Source organism: Lethenteron reissneri, chromosome 65 (genome assembly GCF_015708825.2).
Source record: "Lethenteron reissneri isolate LAM-NWPU_2019-01 chromosome 65, ASM1570882v1, whole genome shotgun sequence".
Taxonomy (NCBI): Eukaryota; Metazoa; Chordata; class Hyperoartia; order Petromyzontiformes; family Petromyzontidae; genus Lethenteron; species Lethenteron reissneri.
In genome coordinates this window covers 2,193,392-2,213,080 of record NC_083843.1, presented here as the reverse complement: position 1 = coordinate 2,213,080, position 19,689 = coordinate 2,193,392, and the positions used below count along the sequence as shown (strand labels likewise).

The 19,689-nt window shown below is 49.2% G+C and overlaps 1 protein-coding gene across 3 annotated transcripts in view; it reads left to right on the top strand.

Moving 5' to 3' along the window:
• The window catches only part of LOC133359526 (E3 ubiquitin/ISG15 ligase TRIM25-like), a 28,304-nt gene extending 13,729 nt beyond the window's left edge, over positions 1 to 14,575 (top strand). Inside the window, exon 5 of one of the 3 annotated variants that reach the window (XR_009757167.1) lies at positions 1,093 to 1,265. Coding sequence is in view for 2 of the 3 variants with exons in the window: in XM_061577949.1 (XP_061433933.1) it covers positions 1,093 to 1,382 (290 nt within the window). In the remaining variant the exon portion in view is untranslated. Of the gene's footprint in view, positions 1 to 1,092; positions 6,158 to 14,315 lie in introns of those variants that run through there. The other 2 variants (XM_061577950.1, XM_061577949.1) reach the window with 2 other exon arrangements.
• Positions 14,576 to 19,689: the final 5,114 nt, after the last annotated feature.

Below are 19,689 nucleotides of genomic sequence, written 5' to 3'. Positions count from 1 at the left end.
TGTATCCATATTCAGATCACTGCAATACTCAGTCCATCTATTTTTTGTATCTTGTTTGTCCATCAGGATCTTACCGTTCTTGGCTTTTATCGCTGTTTGCCTTGGTTGCCATTTCCTATCTGTGCTCTTCACTAGTTTGTAGACCTCCCTGGTCTTGTATACTCCATCGTAGGATTCACTGTCGCTAAATTACTTTTCCAGCCATTCCTGATTATCCTTTATTGCCGATGTCAACAAGGATGCGGACCTTGTTGACCCGGGTGACGTCTGAGCCGGTATCCTTCTTATGTGGTCGTCATGTGCATTGGATTACTTTAATATTTTTCTTCATGGCTGAAGTATCAGCAACCTTTTGCCTGACCCTCCTGTTAATCCAGGCTTGGGGCAAGCTCAGATATCCAGTGGATTAGGCACCCACGGGGCAGAGTTTATTTGTATACACATGTTGTGTGGTGAACGACGACTCGGAGGTAGGTTTCCAGGTAAGGGCTTGCGCCGGTTTATTAACACAAGGGAGCAATAACTGTACCAGAGGTAGGTTTCCCAATACTGGGTCCTTCACGCGGACCTCGGGCTCTATCTGCTGCTAGCCCAGCTATCTCTCGCTCTCTCACTCGAGTCTGAACAAGGGCTTAACCAACACCACCCGACCGAGGAGAGCAGCGCCCCGCCTAACCCTAGCTGGCTCGTGCAGCCCTCTCCCAGCCTTATCCCTGGCTATCTCTTGAACCTCTCTCCTTCCCGGGCTCCCACAACAACCCCCTTTCGTCACGGGGCCCCCCTTAAGTACCCCCAGGTTGACATGACGTCCTCGAACCTCACCGCGCATATGACGTCACGTCTCCATACTACTCCTCTACACATATACTAGTATGCATTAGTATTTGAGTACACATACTAGTATTCATATTGTCATACATTTTATAATCATTGTGCATTAATTTACTATTTGAATTATTGCATAATTACTATAATAGAAATTATTATACAGTACACAATGTGCATTTGTACACGGTAATTGTAATGCTTGTGTTGCTATCGTACACACATTGTTGTGACTGCATGCACGTGTCTTCACTGTCATTACCACAGATGGATGCTCACCAACTCTAGACACAAACTCAGCCCACAACGAACTCCAGATTTCCTCTGATCTCAGAACAGTGACATGGAGCGGTGTCTCCCAGGGTCGCCCCCATCACCCACACCGATTTGAAGTCTATCGACAAGCTCTGTGCTCCGAGAGCTTCTCGTCGGGTCAGCACTACTGGGAGGTGGACGTGGGGAGCAGTGCATGTGTAATAAAAGGACTCGAACACTTCTTTCTGTCTTCGTGTCTTTATTCAGGTTCACGTCTTTACCCACACGGCACTCTGTTATAACTCCTGTATTTGTAGCCCCCGGCTATTCACTGCTATTATAGCTTCCTCTCCCCTCTGACTCTCTGCTTCATCTACTATAACCTCCTCCCTGCAGACTCGCTGCTACCCCTATGTGCAGACCCTCTGGCTGTCACTGTATGCAGACCCGCTGCCCACTCTCTCTGTGCAGCCCCGCTGCCGACTGCAGCCTCCTCGCTGCTTCGGGTCGGTCACCGCTGGCCAACGGTGCCGATCCTCGCTCCCCCCGTGTTCGTGGCGATCTCGCCACACCCCGCTTCGCCCTACGTGGCCTTCCTCTTTTCCTGGCTCCCCGTCACTCCTCTTGCTCTTCCGGTTCCCCTCCTTCTATACTCAACCCCTCTGCCCCCCACGTGACCTAACTCCTCCCCCCCTGACGGCACCTCAGAAGGGCCGTTTACAACCGCATTACATCACCCTCCCCCTTAAAGAAAATCCAGCCGACCTCGGCTGAATTGCAACCTGAAAAGCAATGCGGGTGTAAAGGGCCAACACGCAAAAAGACACGAAGCATTGAAGAACATCATAACAATAACACAACACAACACAATCTAACGAAACGTGAGGGATTTCGAGCGAGTACGGGTAGCCGGGCCGTCCCGGACGGTCGGCGGCCCACCCGCCGAGCGGGAACGTGGAAGGGTTTTAGGGGCGACGGGCGCAAGTTCTTCCGTCGCCATTAAAGGCCCGCCACTGTCCCGCTCGCGTCCAGAAACATCCCGTACTCGCGTCCGCGGAGGGATAGGAAGAGCTGCAGGTCCCGTGGGTTCTGCGGCTCCGGTCGGCGTCCCACAAGCGGAAGGTCCTCCTCCCTGCGCTGTCACGGCCGGCTTGTCTGTGAAGGGTACGACAGGCGCTCTCGCAAGGTCAGCAGACACAGGCAAGGGCGAGTCGGCAGCAACAGACCCCGGCAAGGCAACTTTGGGAGATGACGCATCCGGCCGTGGGGCAATGTATGGCTTCAACCGGGACGTGTGCACGAACCAACGCCGTGCACCAACCTGAACACGCGCCGACTGTGGGTTGGGAACCTCAATGAGGCGGACCGGACCCTGCCAAGGTCGATGTAATTTAGGAGATGTACCTGGCCGCACCTGTGGGCAATGAAGCCAGGCCAGGTCCCCCTTTTTCCAGGGACACTCCCCCTTTGAACGTCGGGCACACCGCTCATTCCTGGCCTGAGCCTTGGCAGTAGCCATGCGGGCATTTTCCCTCGCCTCAGCGACACGCCGAACGTTGTCCTTAATATACTCAGGAAGAGGCTTAACAGGCCCCCTCGCACCGGTTCCCAACTGGTCATGAATCGGCGGCACGTTCTCACGGCCGTACATAAGGAAAAACGGCGAGTATCCAGTAGCCGCGTGCGGCGTCATGCGATACGCCGAAAGCACCCCAGGGATATGCAAATCCCAATCAGATTGGTTTTCCCCGACTGTATGGCACAGCATGGCGGACAGAGTCCGATTCAACCGTTCCACCATACCATCCGTTTGCGGGTGGTAGGGGGACGTCCGTATCTTTTTAGTTCCAAGAGCCGCACACACCTCCCCCAACAATTTAGATGAAAAGTTACGTCCCTGATCCGTAAGGAGCCTCTCCGGAGCCCCTTTGTCCATTACATACCCAAATAGAAAGGCGTCAGTGATAGACGCCGCTGACTGGTCAGGCAAGGGCCAGGCCATCGGCCAGCGAGAGAGGTACTCCACCCCCACCAGTAAATACTTATTCCCTTTAGCTGATGGCGGAAAGGGCCCCAAAATATCTAACGCCACCAGCTCATTAACCCGAGATACTTTAATCGATTGTATCGGCGGAACATATGGATGTTTAGGCGGCTTACGGCGGGCACAATCGGGACACGCGCGAACGTGACCGACGACATCCGTCGTCATGCCGTGCCAATAATAGTCTCGTTGCAGCGTCAATAGGGTTTTCTGCACCCCCAGGTGTAAAAGTGTGTCACAGTGCAAAGATCTAATCAGCTCATAGCGCAATGACGCGGGCACAACGAGACGCCAGTGTTCCTGTATCCCTTCCCTCCACATCAGTAACCCATCTCGGAGAGCAGTTTCCGAATTTCCACCCGCACCGACTTCCTTACCCGCCCTCTCCGTTCGTTTCCGTAACGACACCAAAGAATCGTCCAACATTTGCTCCCGAATCCACACAGACCTTGGAAGACGCAAAATCCCGTCAGCCGGTCCCCCTTCAACCGGTCCCGGTGTAAGCGGAGGTTCGAGAACATCCACTGCCCGCGCGACAGGCTGAGGGGGGGGCTGAGCTGGTCCACACCTATGCGTCCCCGACGCACACGCACAAGGGGATTGTTGCGGCAACCTGGACAGTGCGTCCGCGTTAGCGTGACGCACACCCTTCCGATGGTGAATTTGGAAGGAGAATTCTTGCAACGTGTCCAGCCATCTCGCCAATTGTCCGGATGGCTGGTCCATCTTAAGAGCGTACTGCAAGGCCGCATGGTCCGTTCGGACAATAAACGACCGACCGTACAGATACGGTCGAAATTGGCGGAGAAAATACACAATAGCCAAAAGTTCCCTGCGAGTGACGCAGTAACGAGTTTCCGCGGGAGACAAAACCCGACTCCCGTACGCCACCACACGCTCAACACCACCTTTTGACTGGGACAACACCGCCCCAATCCCGGTGTCACTCGCATCCGTATCCAGAATGAAGGGATGTTCAAAATCCGGATAATCCAACGTCGGCGCAGTAGCCAGTAGATCGCGCAGGCTCCGAAACGCCGCCTCCTCCGGCGGTCCCCACACAAATTTGTGCCCCTTCCCAGTAAGGAGATGCAAAGGCCTGGCGATAGTAGCGAAATTCGGAACAAACCTCCGGTAATATGAGGCGAACCCCAAAAACCGACGCACATCACCCACCGTGGCGGGGGTTGCCCAGTCCCGGACACACGCAGTTTTCTCTGGATCCGTGGCCACCCCGTCCGCACTAACAATATGTCCCAAGTATCGAACGGAACGTTGCAGTAGATGACATTTCTTAGGCTTGAATTTCAAATTAGCAGAACGCATTCTGGCAAAAACGGCCTCCAACCGCAATAAATGCTCATCAAATGTGCGGCTGAAGACAATAATATCATCTAAATAAATGAGACATGTCTCCCACTGCAACCCCGTCAATACCAACTCCATCAATCTCTGAAAGGTGGCAGGGGCTGCATTCAACCCCATCGGCAGACAGTTAAATTGGAACAACCCCTGCGGCGTACGGAACGCTGTCTTTTCCCGCGAGGGCTCGTCAAGGGGAAGCTGCCAGAAGCCCGAAGAGAGATCTAGCGTTGAAAAAAACTTAGCCCCTGACAAGGCGTCGAGAGAATCGTCCATACGCGGCAGGGGATACGCATCTGCCACCGACACTTTATTTAACTTCCGAAAATCCACACAAAATCGTAATTTACCATCTTTCTTTTTAACCAACACGACAGGCGCGCCCCACGGGCTATTAGACGGAGATATAATATCCGCTTTCAACATGTCTTCCACTGCCCCTCGAACGTGCTCACGCTCAGCCGGACTCATCCGACGCGAGTTCAAGCGGATAGGGGCCGCGTCCCCCGTTTCGATGTGATGAGAGAGCAGCGAGGTGCGTCCCAAGTCCAAATCGTCCGAGCTAAACACATCGGAATAGCTCGCTAATAATTTATGAATCGCACAACGCTGCTCAGCGGAAAGGGCCGAATTTTCCGCACATAGTTCGGCGATCCAACGATCGTCCACCCCTCCGTCGTGTGAAACACCACCCACCAGCCCCCCGTCCGGAATGTCACTCTGAGCCGTAAACGCCGTAGTGGCGTGTGCCACAACGGTACCAGCCGGCACACACACGCTCTCAGAACTCGCATTTAACACCTGCAAAAACGGGCGTTGATCCGGACGGACAATGGTTTGCGCCCCCACCAGTGCCAATCCGCCCGTAACAGCGGCGGACGGCGACAGCAAAATTCCACAAGCACCCTGCCGACCCGGAACCGGCTTCCGGTATCGTAGGGGAATGAGCATCTGCGAGCCAGGTGGAATATCAACTGAAACTTCCGATAATGCCTGCACCTGGGCAACCGGAGCCGGTCGCCCCCAGGCGGACTGTAAAAACGCCAATTTGCGGCCCCCTGGTAGTTCAATGCAATTTTCATTGATTCTAATTAGAATGGGCATCTTAGCCAAAAAATCCGTGCCCAACAAGCAAGGAACCGCCAGGGACCTCGAAATTAACACAACGCCCGAGGCCGAGACCCCCCCGATAGAAATATTAGCGTCCACCTGTCCCACGATGCCCATACTACCCCCGTTCGCAGCGATGCAGGAAGCGTAAGCCGGCCTCACGGCCCCCGGTGGGATGTTCAAAAGATGGAATATGACATCCGAAATAATGGTCGCGGACGCCCCGGAATCCACCAAAATACGCACGTCCACCCCTTGGATCGACCCCGGTACAGTGGACGAACCTGTAGCGGCCGCGACAACCCGCCGAGCCAACTTACGCCACTGCGTTATCGAGCGACAAGGCGCAGATACTGGCCTCCCATATTTTAGAACATCCGCGTCGCACAACAACGGCGATGAGTGAGGTGTCAGGCCTTGCCGGGTGTCTGGTGCGCACCGACTTGCCTGTGCCGGAGGGTCTTTCTTTGGGACGTCCGCGATCGAGGCCTCCTGCTGGGGCGGCCCCGGAACCCGGGCCCAGCAGTCCCTGGCATAGTGGCCCCGACGGCCGCAGCGGAAACAGTCGACGTCGGGTCGGCGCGCAGCAGGCACCCCGTCCCGACGTGGCCGCGCCGGCGGCGGAGCCCGCGGCCCCGGCTCGCTTCGAGCCGGCCACGGAGTGGAGGCGGCCGACAGCTCCTTTGGGCCGGTCGCATCCGGCACGTACACGGCCTTTGTAGGGTCCCACCCTACGGCCCCCCCATCGACGACAGGACCGCCCGTCCACGCCGTGACTTGTTTCCAGCGGCGGAGATTGAACTGGGCGTCCAAACACTTAGCCGCGGTCCGGGACGTGAGTTTCTCGTGACCGCAAGCCGGCATAGGAATGCCCAGATCCCGGGATAACTCCAACATCTTCCCCAAGATGAGAGGTTCCAGCAGGTCAGGCTCCGTCTCCGGGTAAGCGGCCATCGCGAGTTCCAGCACGGCGCCCCTGTACGCTACAGGCGACTCCTCCGGTGCGCGTTGCCGCTGCACGAAGCGGCGATGGGCGTCATCCGGTGGCTCGTACGCGTCCGCCATTTCGTCGAACACTCCACGCAATGTTTTCTTCTTTGCAGCTTTTATAGAGCGAAAAAAACGAACAGACTCATCGTCAAGGAGAGTCGGAAGCACCTCCAGCGCCTCGGCGTCCGTCCACCTTGCCGTTCGTACCGCCGCCAAAAATCGACAAGCGAACGCACTCCAATCGCCCCCGATGGAGAACTCCTTAACAGTTGTAAGGTGACGACTGCGGCTCCTTGGCTTGCTTCCGTCCGTCACCGACTCTTCCGGCGGCAAGTTCAGCAAGGCGTCGCAACGCGGTGTCGCCAAGATGGCGGACGATCTTCGTGGCGGCCCCAAGATGGCGGCTTCCCGCCTTCCGTGGTGCGCCACGCCCAAGATGGCGTCTTCACGCCACGTGGTCGATGGCGGCGCCATCGAAGACGACCCGGGCTCCTGCCGATCACCACCATCACCTTCCAACGCCGCCCTTGGCGTGACAAGGTCACACAACTCCGTGATGACGGTTTTTAAGGTCGCCAGTTGCTCCGCCATCCGGGTCCATCTTAAATCTTCGTCCTTCAACGCAGATGGGTCGGGCGCAGTGGCAACCTCCTCCACACCCGGGCCTTCACGGATCTCTCCCTCCGCCGAAGTGAAGCCGACCTCAGGAGGAAGATCGTCGTCGTCCGATGATGAAGCCGACGCCGGAGATGGGATATTCTTCTTCCTCAGTTGTTTCGCCATGCCGTTTCACTTCTGACTCCAGTGTAATAAAAGGACTCGAACACTTCTTTCTGTCTTCGTGTCTTTATTCAGGTTCACGTCTTTACCCACACGGCACTCTGTTATAACTCCTGTATTTGTAGCCCCCGGCTATTCACTGCTATTATAGCTTCCTCTCCCCTCTGACTCTCTGCTTCATCTACTATAACCTCCTCCCTGCAGACTCGCTGCTACCCCTATGTGCAGACCCTCTGGCTGTCACTGTATGCAGACCCGCTGCCCACTCTCTCTGTGCAGCCCCGCTGCCGACTGCAGCCTCCTCGCTGCTTCGGGTCGGTCACCGCTGGCCAACGGTGCCGATCCTCGCTCCCCCCGTGTTCGTGGCGATCTCGCCACACCCCGCTTCGCCCTACGTGGCCTTCCTCTTTTCCTGGCTCCCCGTCACTCCTCTTGCTCTTCCGGTTCCCCTCCTTCTATACTCAACCCCTCTGCCCCCCACGTGACCTAACTCCTCCCCCCCTGACGGCACCTCAGAAGGGCCGTTTACAACCGCATTACACATGGTTGTGTCGGATTGCAGTCGCATACGGGACAATCCCACAGAGAGGAAGTGGTCCTGAGTACCTCCTAGGAGGGAGTGATGTCTCCTGGAGTCTACAGAAATATAACAACAGCTTATCAGTGTGGCATGGCGGGGTAGAGACCTTACTGTCAGTGCCAGAGCCTCCGCAGAGAGTCGGGGTGCATTTGGATTGGGATGCAGGACTCTTGTCATTTTACAGCATCGACTCCATGGTGCTGTTACACTCATTTTACCAAACCTTCACTCAACCCCTTTATCCTGGGCTGTACGTGTGGGGTAAAGTTGGTGACTCAGTGACGATTGTGGATCTGAGTCGTGAATCCTGAGAAAGATGAATGTGAACACCGTAGAGGTCTGATACAACACACGACAATCACACCATCATCACTTACACGCAGTGCTACATCTTGGTGGGCACAGTGGTTTGGAGTGCATGGCTTCGATTATAACGTAGGTGAGTGTAATTCCTCACAACCTTTTAGGGATCATAAAATAACTACCACTGTGGGTGTGAAGCCAACATCATTGTATTCTCCCTGCCAGTGGATTGTGTTTATAGTGTAGGGGTACAATGTTGAGCAATCGTTAAATGGAATGTGTTTATGTAGTAGTGGTGTAATGGATAGGGGTACAATGATTCTCTACTATTGCAACTCAATTAACTGTCTTTATTCCTGGTGGTGAATGCAACAGCATCTAGTGGTTGGAATATAAAAATATTCTTACAGATGCATTGAGTCTGCGATTCTCTGTGAGTTTGTGTCTGTGTGTCAATGTATTGTCTGTGTGTGATATGGGCCTCTGTGTGTGTACAAAAACGTCATTATAATACTTGTATCATTGATTCCACATTAAACAATTTTCACGAATCTAACAATGTTTGTACATTGAAGTTCATTCGCACCGTACATAACCACTGCGCTTATCGAAGGTACGGTGGAAGGACAACAAACTAAATACAAAAAGCAGTTTGAAAAAAGTGAGATTTCAATCTCGATGTAAAAGTGCATAGCGCCAGTGACTTCCTCATATCAGAAGGAAGCGTGTTCCAGATGGACACAAGCACATCCAAAAACGCACGATGCAAATGTTGTATAAAGAGGCTTTTTCCAAAAATGTATATTAAGAATGAGTCTGCCTATTTTTTTGTTGTAATAATTGATCGGGGTGTAGCGCGGGGGCGCGAAAAGGGGTTCCCTCCCCCCCTTTTGCCTCTCCTGCCTCTACCGGGCTTCAAAGGCCGCCACAAAGCACTTACAAACAGTAGGGGCCACGGATCTTCCCGAATGGTGAGAACAGGAGGGGCGATTGAACAGAAAACTGTTTTTGTTTATTTTAGTACAACGGTAAAAGTTCGAAGCTTGGCTATTAGAAAAAGTCGCCATTATAGACTGCACTCAGATTAAGAACCAGGCTACAATCTACATTAGTGGGTTATTATTTCTCGTATATTATTATATTAATATTATTCACCTTTATTTATTATTTTTCTTCTATCTAAGCGACTTTACCGAAAGAACCAAATAATGAATAAGAAGCACGGATCCCTGGCGACACAGACGGAGAACAAGTTAATAAAACCCTTGGAATACCTGTGGTAACAACTATGGTAGATCACAAATCTTGTTTAAACATAAACCAAATAATACTTATGAAGTATTAGACTGAGGGTCATCCATAAGAAATACAATGCGAAACAGATAAATCACACACGACCAAGATAATATGTATTCCATAAAATCAGAGCCTCCCAACCTCCTTTGTCTTCCAGAAGTACGTGGTAGCAATAAATGACACATACAGGGAGGGCGCCTCCCCTTGAGATATCAAACACAATGAAGAAATTCCAAACCACGACGGAAGTACTGTAAACACTTACAAACAGCAGGGGCCACAGATCTTCAAAACATACCTTTGATCCACTTACAGAGTCAAAACCGCAAAAGGGATACAAGACTAAGATAAGGGGTGGAAAATAATATTTATTTTCTCTCAATTTACAACCCGTAAGAGTGAACGGAGAACATGGTAACAGGAGGTCATACTTCAAGAGACGGCACCCCTCTTTGTGAGAGACAAGAAAATGTAACACCGCCAACCGTGAGGGAAGAGGGAGGGATGCAACCGGACAAAAGGAACCCACCCCCTCCTTCCAGATTAATTATTGCAGAAAGTTTAAAAGCTAGAAAAACACACTTATGGGAAATTGAAAGCATCTGTTTCCACAGATGGCGAGATGGCTTGAGGAAGGAGACAGGAACCAGGCCTTGATGTGACTTAACAGACTACTTCAATACATGATAACGGACACACACACGTACATCGGACAAACAGTTGCTCCCACAGGCTGAGTGCGAAATCAAAGGAATTCCGGTCCTTTGTGAGAAGGGGAGCCGAGGTGGGGGAATTTCAGATATAAGCAAGAATACAGCACACACGTTTTAGTCTTGCTGCGGCAAGCTCCGGGGGTGGGCCCCGCAATCGACCAAGGACGGCGAGGTTTGCAGAGTAGTGATTTGTCACCGAGTGTGAGTTCAGCGCTGACAGACGAAGTATCGCTAAAAGTTTTATTTTACATTGAGTGCCAGCTCCCACCAGCAGCTGCAGTAGAAGAGAAAGGGAGAGAAAGAGTAACGAGCAATGACAAGCAAGCAACCTGGAGAAAGGGCGGAAAGCGCCAAGTATCGACCAAGCGAGCATCGCACAGGGCCAGCAGCGGCTAACGACTGCCCACGAGTGTGTGGACTCGGAAGCCGAGCACACTCCTGCAAAGGTCGCGTCTACAAGGATCAACCGTGCATAGTGCAAGGGAGAAAGCGTGACCGGCGCAACCTAGGAAGGGTGTCGGCACTGGCGACCAGCGGACGAGCTGCGAGTGCAATCGGGCGCCATCAAGGATGAGCGTTGTGCCGGCTCGGAATCATTCAGCAGTGGAGAAGAAAGCACGGAGAAAGAGAGATAGTGCGTGACCAGCGCGACCGAGGAAGGGTGTCGGCACTGGCGACCAGCGGACAAGCTGCGAGCGCAATCGGGCACCGTCAGGGACAAGCGTCGTGCCGACTCAGCTCATCCAGCAGCAGAGAGGCCTTTAGCTGCCGCCAAGAGATAGAGAGAGAGAGCGCCATGTGTATGACACGCCCACACACACACGACTCATCGCCCAGCAAGGAACCAAGGCATTTTGGGTGCAATAAACGCCCCACCTCGGCGTCTGCTTAACGCAAAAAGTTGAGCAAGAAGACAATACACCCACACACACACATAACGCACATATCGGGACTGATAAGATTACTCCAAAGTTCTCCTTGTGTTTCGAACAGGGCCATCCTAAGGTGGTGCGTCAACTATTAGCTGATCATGAAAAGCATTGCTGCCCATTGAGTTACGTGGATATGGTCGTTTAGAAGTATTTTAGTCATTTTTGTTAACTGCATAACTGTACCAATGAATTAATTGATGAAACTAAACATTTATAATCATTTATGTTACGAATCTACACACTTACAGGGATACTATTGTGTTAAAATATTTATTTTGATCACAGAATCTTGCCCGCGAATGTATTGAAGCCTGAGCCAATTGAGAATCATTTCTTCGACAAGCAGGGACAGCTGCCGCACAGCATTGTTCCAAGACATTTCGTTAATTGAATAATCTTACCAATGAATTAATTGAGGTCTACTTTTGCCTTAGGCACATGCTTATTTATTACTGTTAATATGAATATTGTCACATTAATTTTAAGGACTTTTTCCTATCGCCGTGTATGGTCACTTTACTCTGAGGAATTAGCCGAATGTTCTATTACCCAGTTTAACAAATGTGACCATTGAGGGCTAAATGTACGGATCAATGAGGAAAACATCTCCAGGAGTACTGTGTTGACATTCCTAGCATAAGAGGTGGCATATTAGAATGTTATGTTTTTTTAGATATTAAAGTTGCTTAACACAGAAGAGTCTGAGTGGTGCCTTCCTAAGTTCATGCATAATAATCTTAATTATAAGAACTGTTTCCTGCGGTGAGATCTGAATTTTGAGACCTGACATAAACACACTAAAACATAATCAGTAAAAGTTAAAGCGAGAATCATTGTATTATCCTGATTGATAATACAACCCTAGACAACGAAGCCGAGCCTAATTAGCACAATTACATACACTTGCATAACTTCATACGATTACACCTTCATTGTGTAGGGGCGTGTATGGGCTATGTGTAGCGACGTAAACGGACTGTGTACACTTACGTGTAGGGGCTGACACAGTCGAGCAGGGGCAGTCGCAATATCTCTAGCCCCAGAGCAGGGGCTAGAGATATTGCGGGTCTGAGCGGGCCAGTGGTTGGAACCCGCACCCTATCTAAGTCGGGTTAGATTAGCCACTGCACAAATGATGGATACAACTATTACATTATGAACATGGTCTTGTGGATTGTTCTCCAGGTCCTCCTTCGGTTTTGCCCTCTTCCATGTTTAGAATCAAAACGCGTTTATAATCATTGGGGAATGGAGGGGGCGAACGGGAATAATTATTTCGGAAGGATTGATACGAAGAACGTGCTGAGAGATCCAAGATTGGATGGCAATCGGGCAACTGTAAATGTTGCTCTGGAGCCTCGGGTCCAGAAGCTGACATGAACACAGACACTGACCTTGCAGAGCCAGTGTCCTGTGAGTTCAAGCACCATTGCAAATCTGAAGCTGAAAGACTTTTGCTTGATTTAATAATAGATATTTACTGTACCAGTTTAAACAATCTGATTAGTACTCGGCTAGATCACTTGGTTGATGTCCCACATAACAAATCGACCTGTGTTGCGCAGTTACTGATTTCCCACCAAGTGGCCCTTGTTGTATTGACTACTAGCTGGAAGTACCCGGCATTGCCCGGGTCTTAAAAATATTTCAAAACTACTATTAAAATCTAACAGCAGTGCGTACTAACTGTAGTGGTATCGTTGCACAACTCATCCACTCCTCAAAGTAAGATTTTTTTAAATTATAGGTTAAGGTAAATCATTTTTTAAAATGCTGTTTAAGATTCTGTGCTCTTTTCCACTAATTTTTTTTTCTGTTTGAGTCATTGCTTAAACATTTCACATACGTTTTCTATTAAAAAAGGTAAAATGCTTTAAAGTGTACAGGGCTGCTTCGCAATGCTCGGTAAATGGTGTTCAATTAAATGTTTGATAAGTGTAAATGATGTTTAAAGGTTCTTGAACTCAGAATTGGTTAGAAATGTGTACATTTTGTTGTACGCTGTAGTACATGTACAGTACATGCATAGTACCTGGATTTGTCCCATGTAATCTAGGTATTTTGGTTGCTAGTTACGAAACACAACATTTCCATAAGTTATGATCCCTTCCCTACCTTATTCCATTGTTTTTGTTACGGGAAAAATTGCTCTGCTTTGCATCGCATAGGTCCCTACCCTCCCTTCTGCCATTTGCATTCCTCTGGGGGAAAAGTTCTCGTTATACATCATTTCGTTATAAGTCCCAACTTTCCAGTCCCATCCCCGACGTATATCGGGGATGTCCTGTATATTATCGTTGTTACCTTTTGAAGCAAAGGTAATTAGTTAATATCTTAATTAACTCTCAATCATCCAGATCAAATTCATACCATAACTACATTTTGTACATTACCATTTGCCGAATCAAATCAAGACTGAAAATATTAACCATGGCCACGAGTAAATAACTTCACAATTATTCTTAATCCAATTGTTTGGTCAGAAACGGACAGTTATTGAGGACTTTCAGTGAGACTTCTTAAGCAGCCAAGACTCCATGTTCAGTAATCGCAGTTTCAGTGCTGTGGAGCCAGAGCGAGCTGTCTGAAGGAGGGAAGGTAAAGAATGACCCTGATTCCTTAAGGAACCTCATCAGAGACACGGACCCTCCTCAGACTCTGTGTGCCTCGTGTTGCGTGTGTAGAAGGACATGACTCCTCATTAGACTTTGTGTGTTTCGTGCTGTGTGTATAGAGACACGGACCCTTATTACACTCTGTCTCTTGTTGAGTGGAGAGACATGGACCCTCACTGGACTCTGTGGGTCCCGTGCTGTGCGACATGAGTTGGATTCCCGCTCGCGGCCAACACTAGTGACAATTATATTATCTGAACCGGTTCTGGGCCTCCCCTAGCTCGACTCAGCCTCCAATGAGCACCTGGTGTAGTGTGTAAACATCGCCACCATGGAGACAAAGGCGGCCAGGCGTGGTGATGGCCACCCATCCCTTGTGTGCCGTACCAGCTTTCATAGGTGCTCTCTAATAGCACTTGCCCCAACAGTCTGTTAAGGCTATACTAGGAATATTTGTCTTTGTAGAGAAATAGACCCTCAGACTCTGTGTGTCCTGTGCTGTGAGTACAGGAGCTCAATCTCTCAGGGGTCTCAGGATGACCCAGCCCCCATCTCCAGCTGTCTGAACCTCGCAAAAGCCATCTCAGTGGGAGGCGTCCAAACGAAGCTTCTGCCTTTTCTCGGTACGTACCTCTGCCACATTGGCCTTCGTTAGACTCCATTACAGACACTGGATTGCCTACAAATCCTACTTGTGTGCAGGGTGTCCTTTATTTTACCCAGGCTTGAGTGCATTAATTCAGCTTGTCCCTTTTGCAAGGGGGGCCTGCATAGATTCAGTTCATGAAACAGGCACAAAGGTGCTGGACAAAAAATAGTCAATAACACGAAGGGTCTCATTTATCAAGAGTTGCAAACAACAATGTGAAAATGTTTATTGAGAGCAAAAGGGCGAATTTGTAAGCCATGAATGAAGCACGTTCCAGTCCTGTCACGCTCATTTAGACACTGACGACCACGCGTTTTGTAGTGGGTACGAAGTTGGTTGAGGAAAGTGAATTCTTAGTTAGAATTTAGATGAACATGAACCAGCAGTGCGTACTAACTGTAGTGGTACCTGCTATGATTACAGCAGTGCATACCGACTGTGGTGGTACCTGCTATGATTACAGCAGTGCATACTGACTGTGGTGGTACCTGCTATCACTACAATAGTTGATGCTGACTCTATAGCAGTATGTATCGACTTTATAGCACAAAGTACTCACCTGACAGAGTGGCGTGGTGAGGCCTAGTCCCGTGCAGAGCGTTCGGCTTCGCCTAGATTGTCCAGCCGGCCGCGGTGGCACCTTGGCAGGCTGGGACTGGGCTGCTACCTCTGACCCTTCCCCCCCAGCCACGATCTCCCCGGCCGCTCTGCAGTAATATCTGCGGCTTATAGTGGTTGCATCTAGCGAGTGTATAGTAGTAATAACTGCACGCATAGGGCTGGGGGGGACATCACACAATAAAGAATAAACGTCAGCGTTTAGTGTATTTTTATAGAATTTTTTACGTGAAAGAAAATGTCCCCCTCACTCCCACCGAAGGCGTGCGACTTGGCATGCCCCCCCCACCAAAGGCACGTAAATTGGTATTGTCGTGCACGCGTCATTAATAAATAAACAAAAGCGAAGCGCACAAAAATCGCACTAAATCACTAATTAAACGAATTTAAAGTTGACGGATCTGAAAAAGACATAGAGCTTGCTACCGCGTGGCTTACGGCGTGGTACCTGGCTATCTTTTTTTCACGTTAACCCCACCGTTGGAGAGCCAAGCGTGCGACCACACATAAACCCACACACAAACCCACACACAATGTTTTACTTGTATATGTATAGATAGATGAACAGATAATGGGCAGAAAATCCTTGACCAGGTTCTAAACTCGTGTCCTTCCAACTGCGAGGGTAAATCACAGCGCCACTCAGATGGTCGTATTGCATCCATCTCACCATGAGTGTGATGAAGCTTGGAGAGCTGAGTCTGTTATGAGCGGTCAATGAAATTACCATGAACGTTGATGCATAGGAGCTCAGACTACAGGGCTTCCTCTGATCTTAGCATCTCCGTTTCTTCTGCATAGAAGGTGACTGGTCAATGGAATGGCAGTCTCATCGCATTGGTATGTTGTTCTCTCCATGAGAGATACCTCATCCTCTGTCTCAGTGACACCTCTCATATTCACATCCATGCTACCAATGACACTGCGATGGTTTAATGGTGAGAGTAGATGTTTTGTTTGTGGATACTCGTGGAGTACATAGAACGTCATCAGGCATCACTAATATCAACATAATCACAGGTTACATGGAGTTACAGAAAGTTACTTCTTGCAATGGACATATTTCTGGTTTTACGGACAAATTCCAAAAAAATAACGACCTCGTGACTTCCTATAAGAAACTTATGTGTAGAGTATTTATGTGTTTTCTTGACGTATGTTCAGTACCCAAAGATCTGTTACCTGTGTAGTAAGCGACTTCCAAGACACGCCATGCAGAGGGCTCCTTATTTATTTCTCACACTTACAGGCACAAATCACTGAGCGACATATATATATACGGGGCTATGCATTGCTGACCCATCCACACAGCCCCATCGTGGGCGTCTAACTATATAGCTGGCTGACTAATATAGCGATGACGAAGATGGGAGCCGTACAGATGATCGGCCATGCGGCCGGACAATGAAGAAGATATGATGGCGAAGACAGCGACAGCAGCCAAGACCCGGACCCCACGACAGCCTTGAACCTTTGGCCACGTACTTCTTATATACTCCTCGGCATGGCCAGTCCCCGCCTCTGGCCACGCCCCGGCTACACCCTCTTCTAGAACCTTCGAGCCGGTTCCCGAAGCTTCCCGACTGACTCAACCTTTAACCTTTAGCCCACTTACGCTTCGCTTATAGTTGGTTATTATATAACGCACCCATACCCGTGATTATCCCTCCTGGCCAGCAGATGGCACCCTGTCATTACACCTGTACAAATAATTTTGAATAAAAGGTTACATGAGGATATGTTTAATTATGTAATCAGGGATGAGATATATATTACCTCAACAGTGTGTCCAGTTGTGTGTTGTATGGCTCGTTGTTTTGGCCACAGTTGGTCTTCTCAGGATACATGACTCAGATCCACAATCGTCACTGAGTCATTATGATTCACCACCCACAGCCCAGGATATAAAGAGAGTAACAGTGTCATGGAGTCGGTGCTGTAAAACGACAGGAGCCCCATGTCCCAGTCTAGATGAACCCCGACTCTCAGCGGTGGCTCTGGCACAGACAGTGATGTCTCTAACCCTACAATGCCACACTGAATATCTGTTGTGAGGGGAACTCAGAACTAATCTGTTTCCGTGGGATCATCCCATACGTGACCCCAGTCCGACATATCCCCGTGCCCCTTACGTCCACCTCCCAGTAGTGCTGACCTGACAAAAAGCCCTCAGTGCACAGGGCTGGCAACTTCCTATCAAATATCTGTTGGTGAGGGAGGTGACTCAAATAAATGCAGATCTGTATCACTGTCTTGAGATCCGAGGAAATCTGGAAATCTTTATTGGCAGACGTTGGGTCCAGAGTTGGTGAGCATCCATCTGTTGCAACGGAAATATTAATATTTGCAAAATAGTCACAAAAACGCATGCATAATAGCAACACAAGTGGTAAAAGTATAAAAATAAAACATTTTTTAAAAAATTCAGGAAAAATGTGATAAGAACATAACATGTAATAAAGCAGACATCTGATATGTATAACAATATATGCTCAACACGTAGGCTTTTGCGACCAATATCATCCATGAGTGATTTTTTTGGGGTTAGATCGCACAAATATATAAATGTGTCATTAAAACCAGCCACCACCCGACACAGCCAACTAGTAAAGGTTGTCACGTAAAAGGAATATGCCAATTTGCCACGAGTATAGCACACCGGTGTGTTGGAGAGCCAAGCCACAACATTTACAATCTGAGTACGAAGTTTCACCAGTAATTACAACTAGCTTCATCAGGCGACAGCCAGATTTGTGGAGAAGTCCACCTGTTTCGTTCCACATACAAATTAGCACAATACGTAACGAAACAAATACAGCCCTAAATCGGTAGGACCTCTTCGTTCATCAAAAACTCTGAACATGTCATAAATATAATTAAATATATTAAGCTTAACCCTAATGATATTCTCGTAAGTGTTGTTGTGACTTCTCTGTTCACGAGGGTTCCGGTCAACGAGTTAAATTACACTACACTCTGGTAACGAACAAAGGTTTAGCCAAATATATCCCAAGACTAGCTGAACAATGTCTAAAGAACACCTGCTTCTTGTGGAAAGGTGACTTCTATAAACAAAAGGAAGGAGCAGCAATGGGCTCTCCTTTGTACATGTGTAGAGGTGTAATTGTGTATGGGCACGGATGGCTAACAAACACAAGGGGCGTGGTTAGGGCCGTACACAGAGGAGGTGCTCACACCGACGTCCGCACCTGCATCCCCCCACGGGCCCCTCCCGGGGGCCGAGTACTATAAAAGGTGGTGAGCCGGAGGGCTCGAGGTCGAGTATTAGCTTAAACCAGCGAAGAGCGAAGACCAGCTAGAATAGGCCCCGGAGCTCCCCTGGCTCGCTGTCCTTGTCAGGGCCGACCAGGCAAGCCGGTGGCGTGGCCCCGAGAGCCCAGACTGACGTTCTTATAAGAGCCGGTCTGGAGACTCAGGGTGCCGGGATCCCAGCTTGACCAGGGCTGGGATAGGTAGCCTCCCCTAGCTCCGTAGTGGAGGACTCGGGCGTAGGTTAGTGGGGTTAGATGTTGCGTCTCCCTGTTAGACGCGTGAAGGGGACGATACCCTTCTAATTGCTGTGTGTACCCGTTACTGTGCACAAGTTGGTGTTAATAAATAAGTGTGCCTCCGACTCCGTCGTCAAAGCCTCCTGAATACTTACTACACATGGAAGATTTTGAAACAAAAGCAATAGCTTCAAGCACACTAAAACCCGATGCTTGGTTTAGATATGTGGATGACACGTTGGTAGTATGGCCACATGGCACAAATACATTTAACACATTTCTAAATCATCTTAACTCGCAAAACCCATCCATCCAGTTCACCATGGAAGTGGAAGCTGACAGAACTCTATCATTTTTGGATATTCTGCTCGGGCGGGGTCGAAATGGTAAAATAACACACAACATTTACCGATAGAAAACGCATACTGATGCCTCTCTGAATGCAGAGTCACATCATCATCCCTCACAGAAATCTGCTCTTATCAAGATGCTCATTCGTCGGGATGAGAAAGTGTCAGATGTGACAGTCTGAGAAGTGAAATTCAACAGGTTAAAGAAGCGCTGCAAATGAACGGTCACAATGATGCACAAATCAACAGGGTATTGAATTCCAAAACCAAATCAAATAACGCGAGCATTGAAACTGCCCAAGTAATCAAAATACCGTACATTGCAGGACTAACTGATAAACTAGCCAGATGTTTGGAAAAAATAAATATCCGAGTCAGATTTGGCATGGTACATAAAATACAGAAGTTAATATCTAAACAAAAAATAAATTACCGAAGCTATCAACAGAAGGTGTGTACAGGATTAACTGCACGTGTGGCAAATGTTATGTTGGGCAAACAGGACAAATGATCAGCACGAGACTAAAAAAACATCAGATAAATATTAAATTATCCCAAATACAACTGTCAGCAGTAGCAGAACACAAGTGTGGTCACCACATCTACGCCTCTATATAAGGAACGAGACAGTGGGACTTCTCCACAAATCTGGCTGTCGCCTGATGAAGCTATTTATAATTACTGGCGAAACGTCGTACTCAGATTGTAAATGTTGTGGCTTGGCTCTCCAACACACCGGTGTACTGTACAAGTGACGA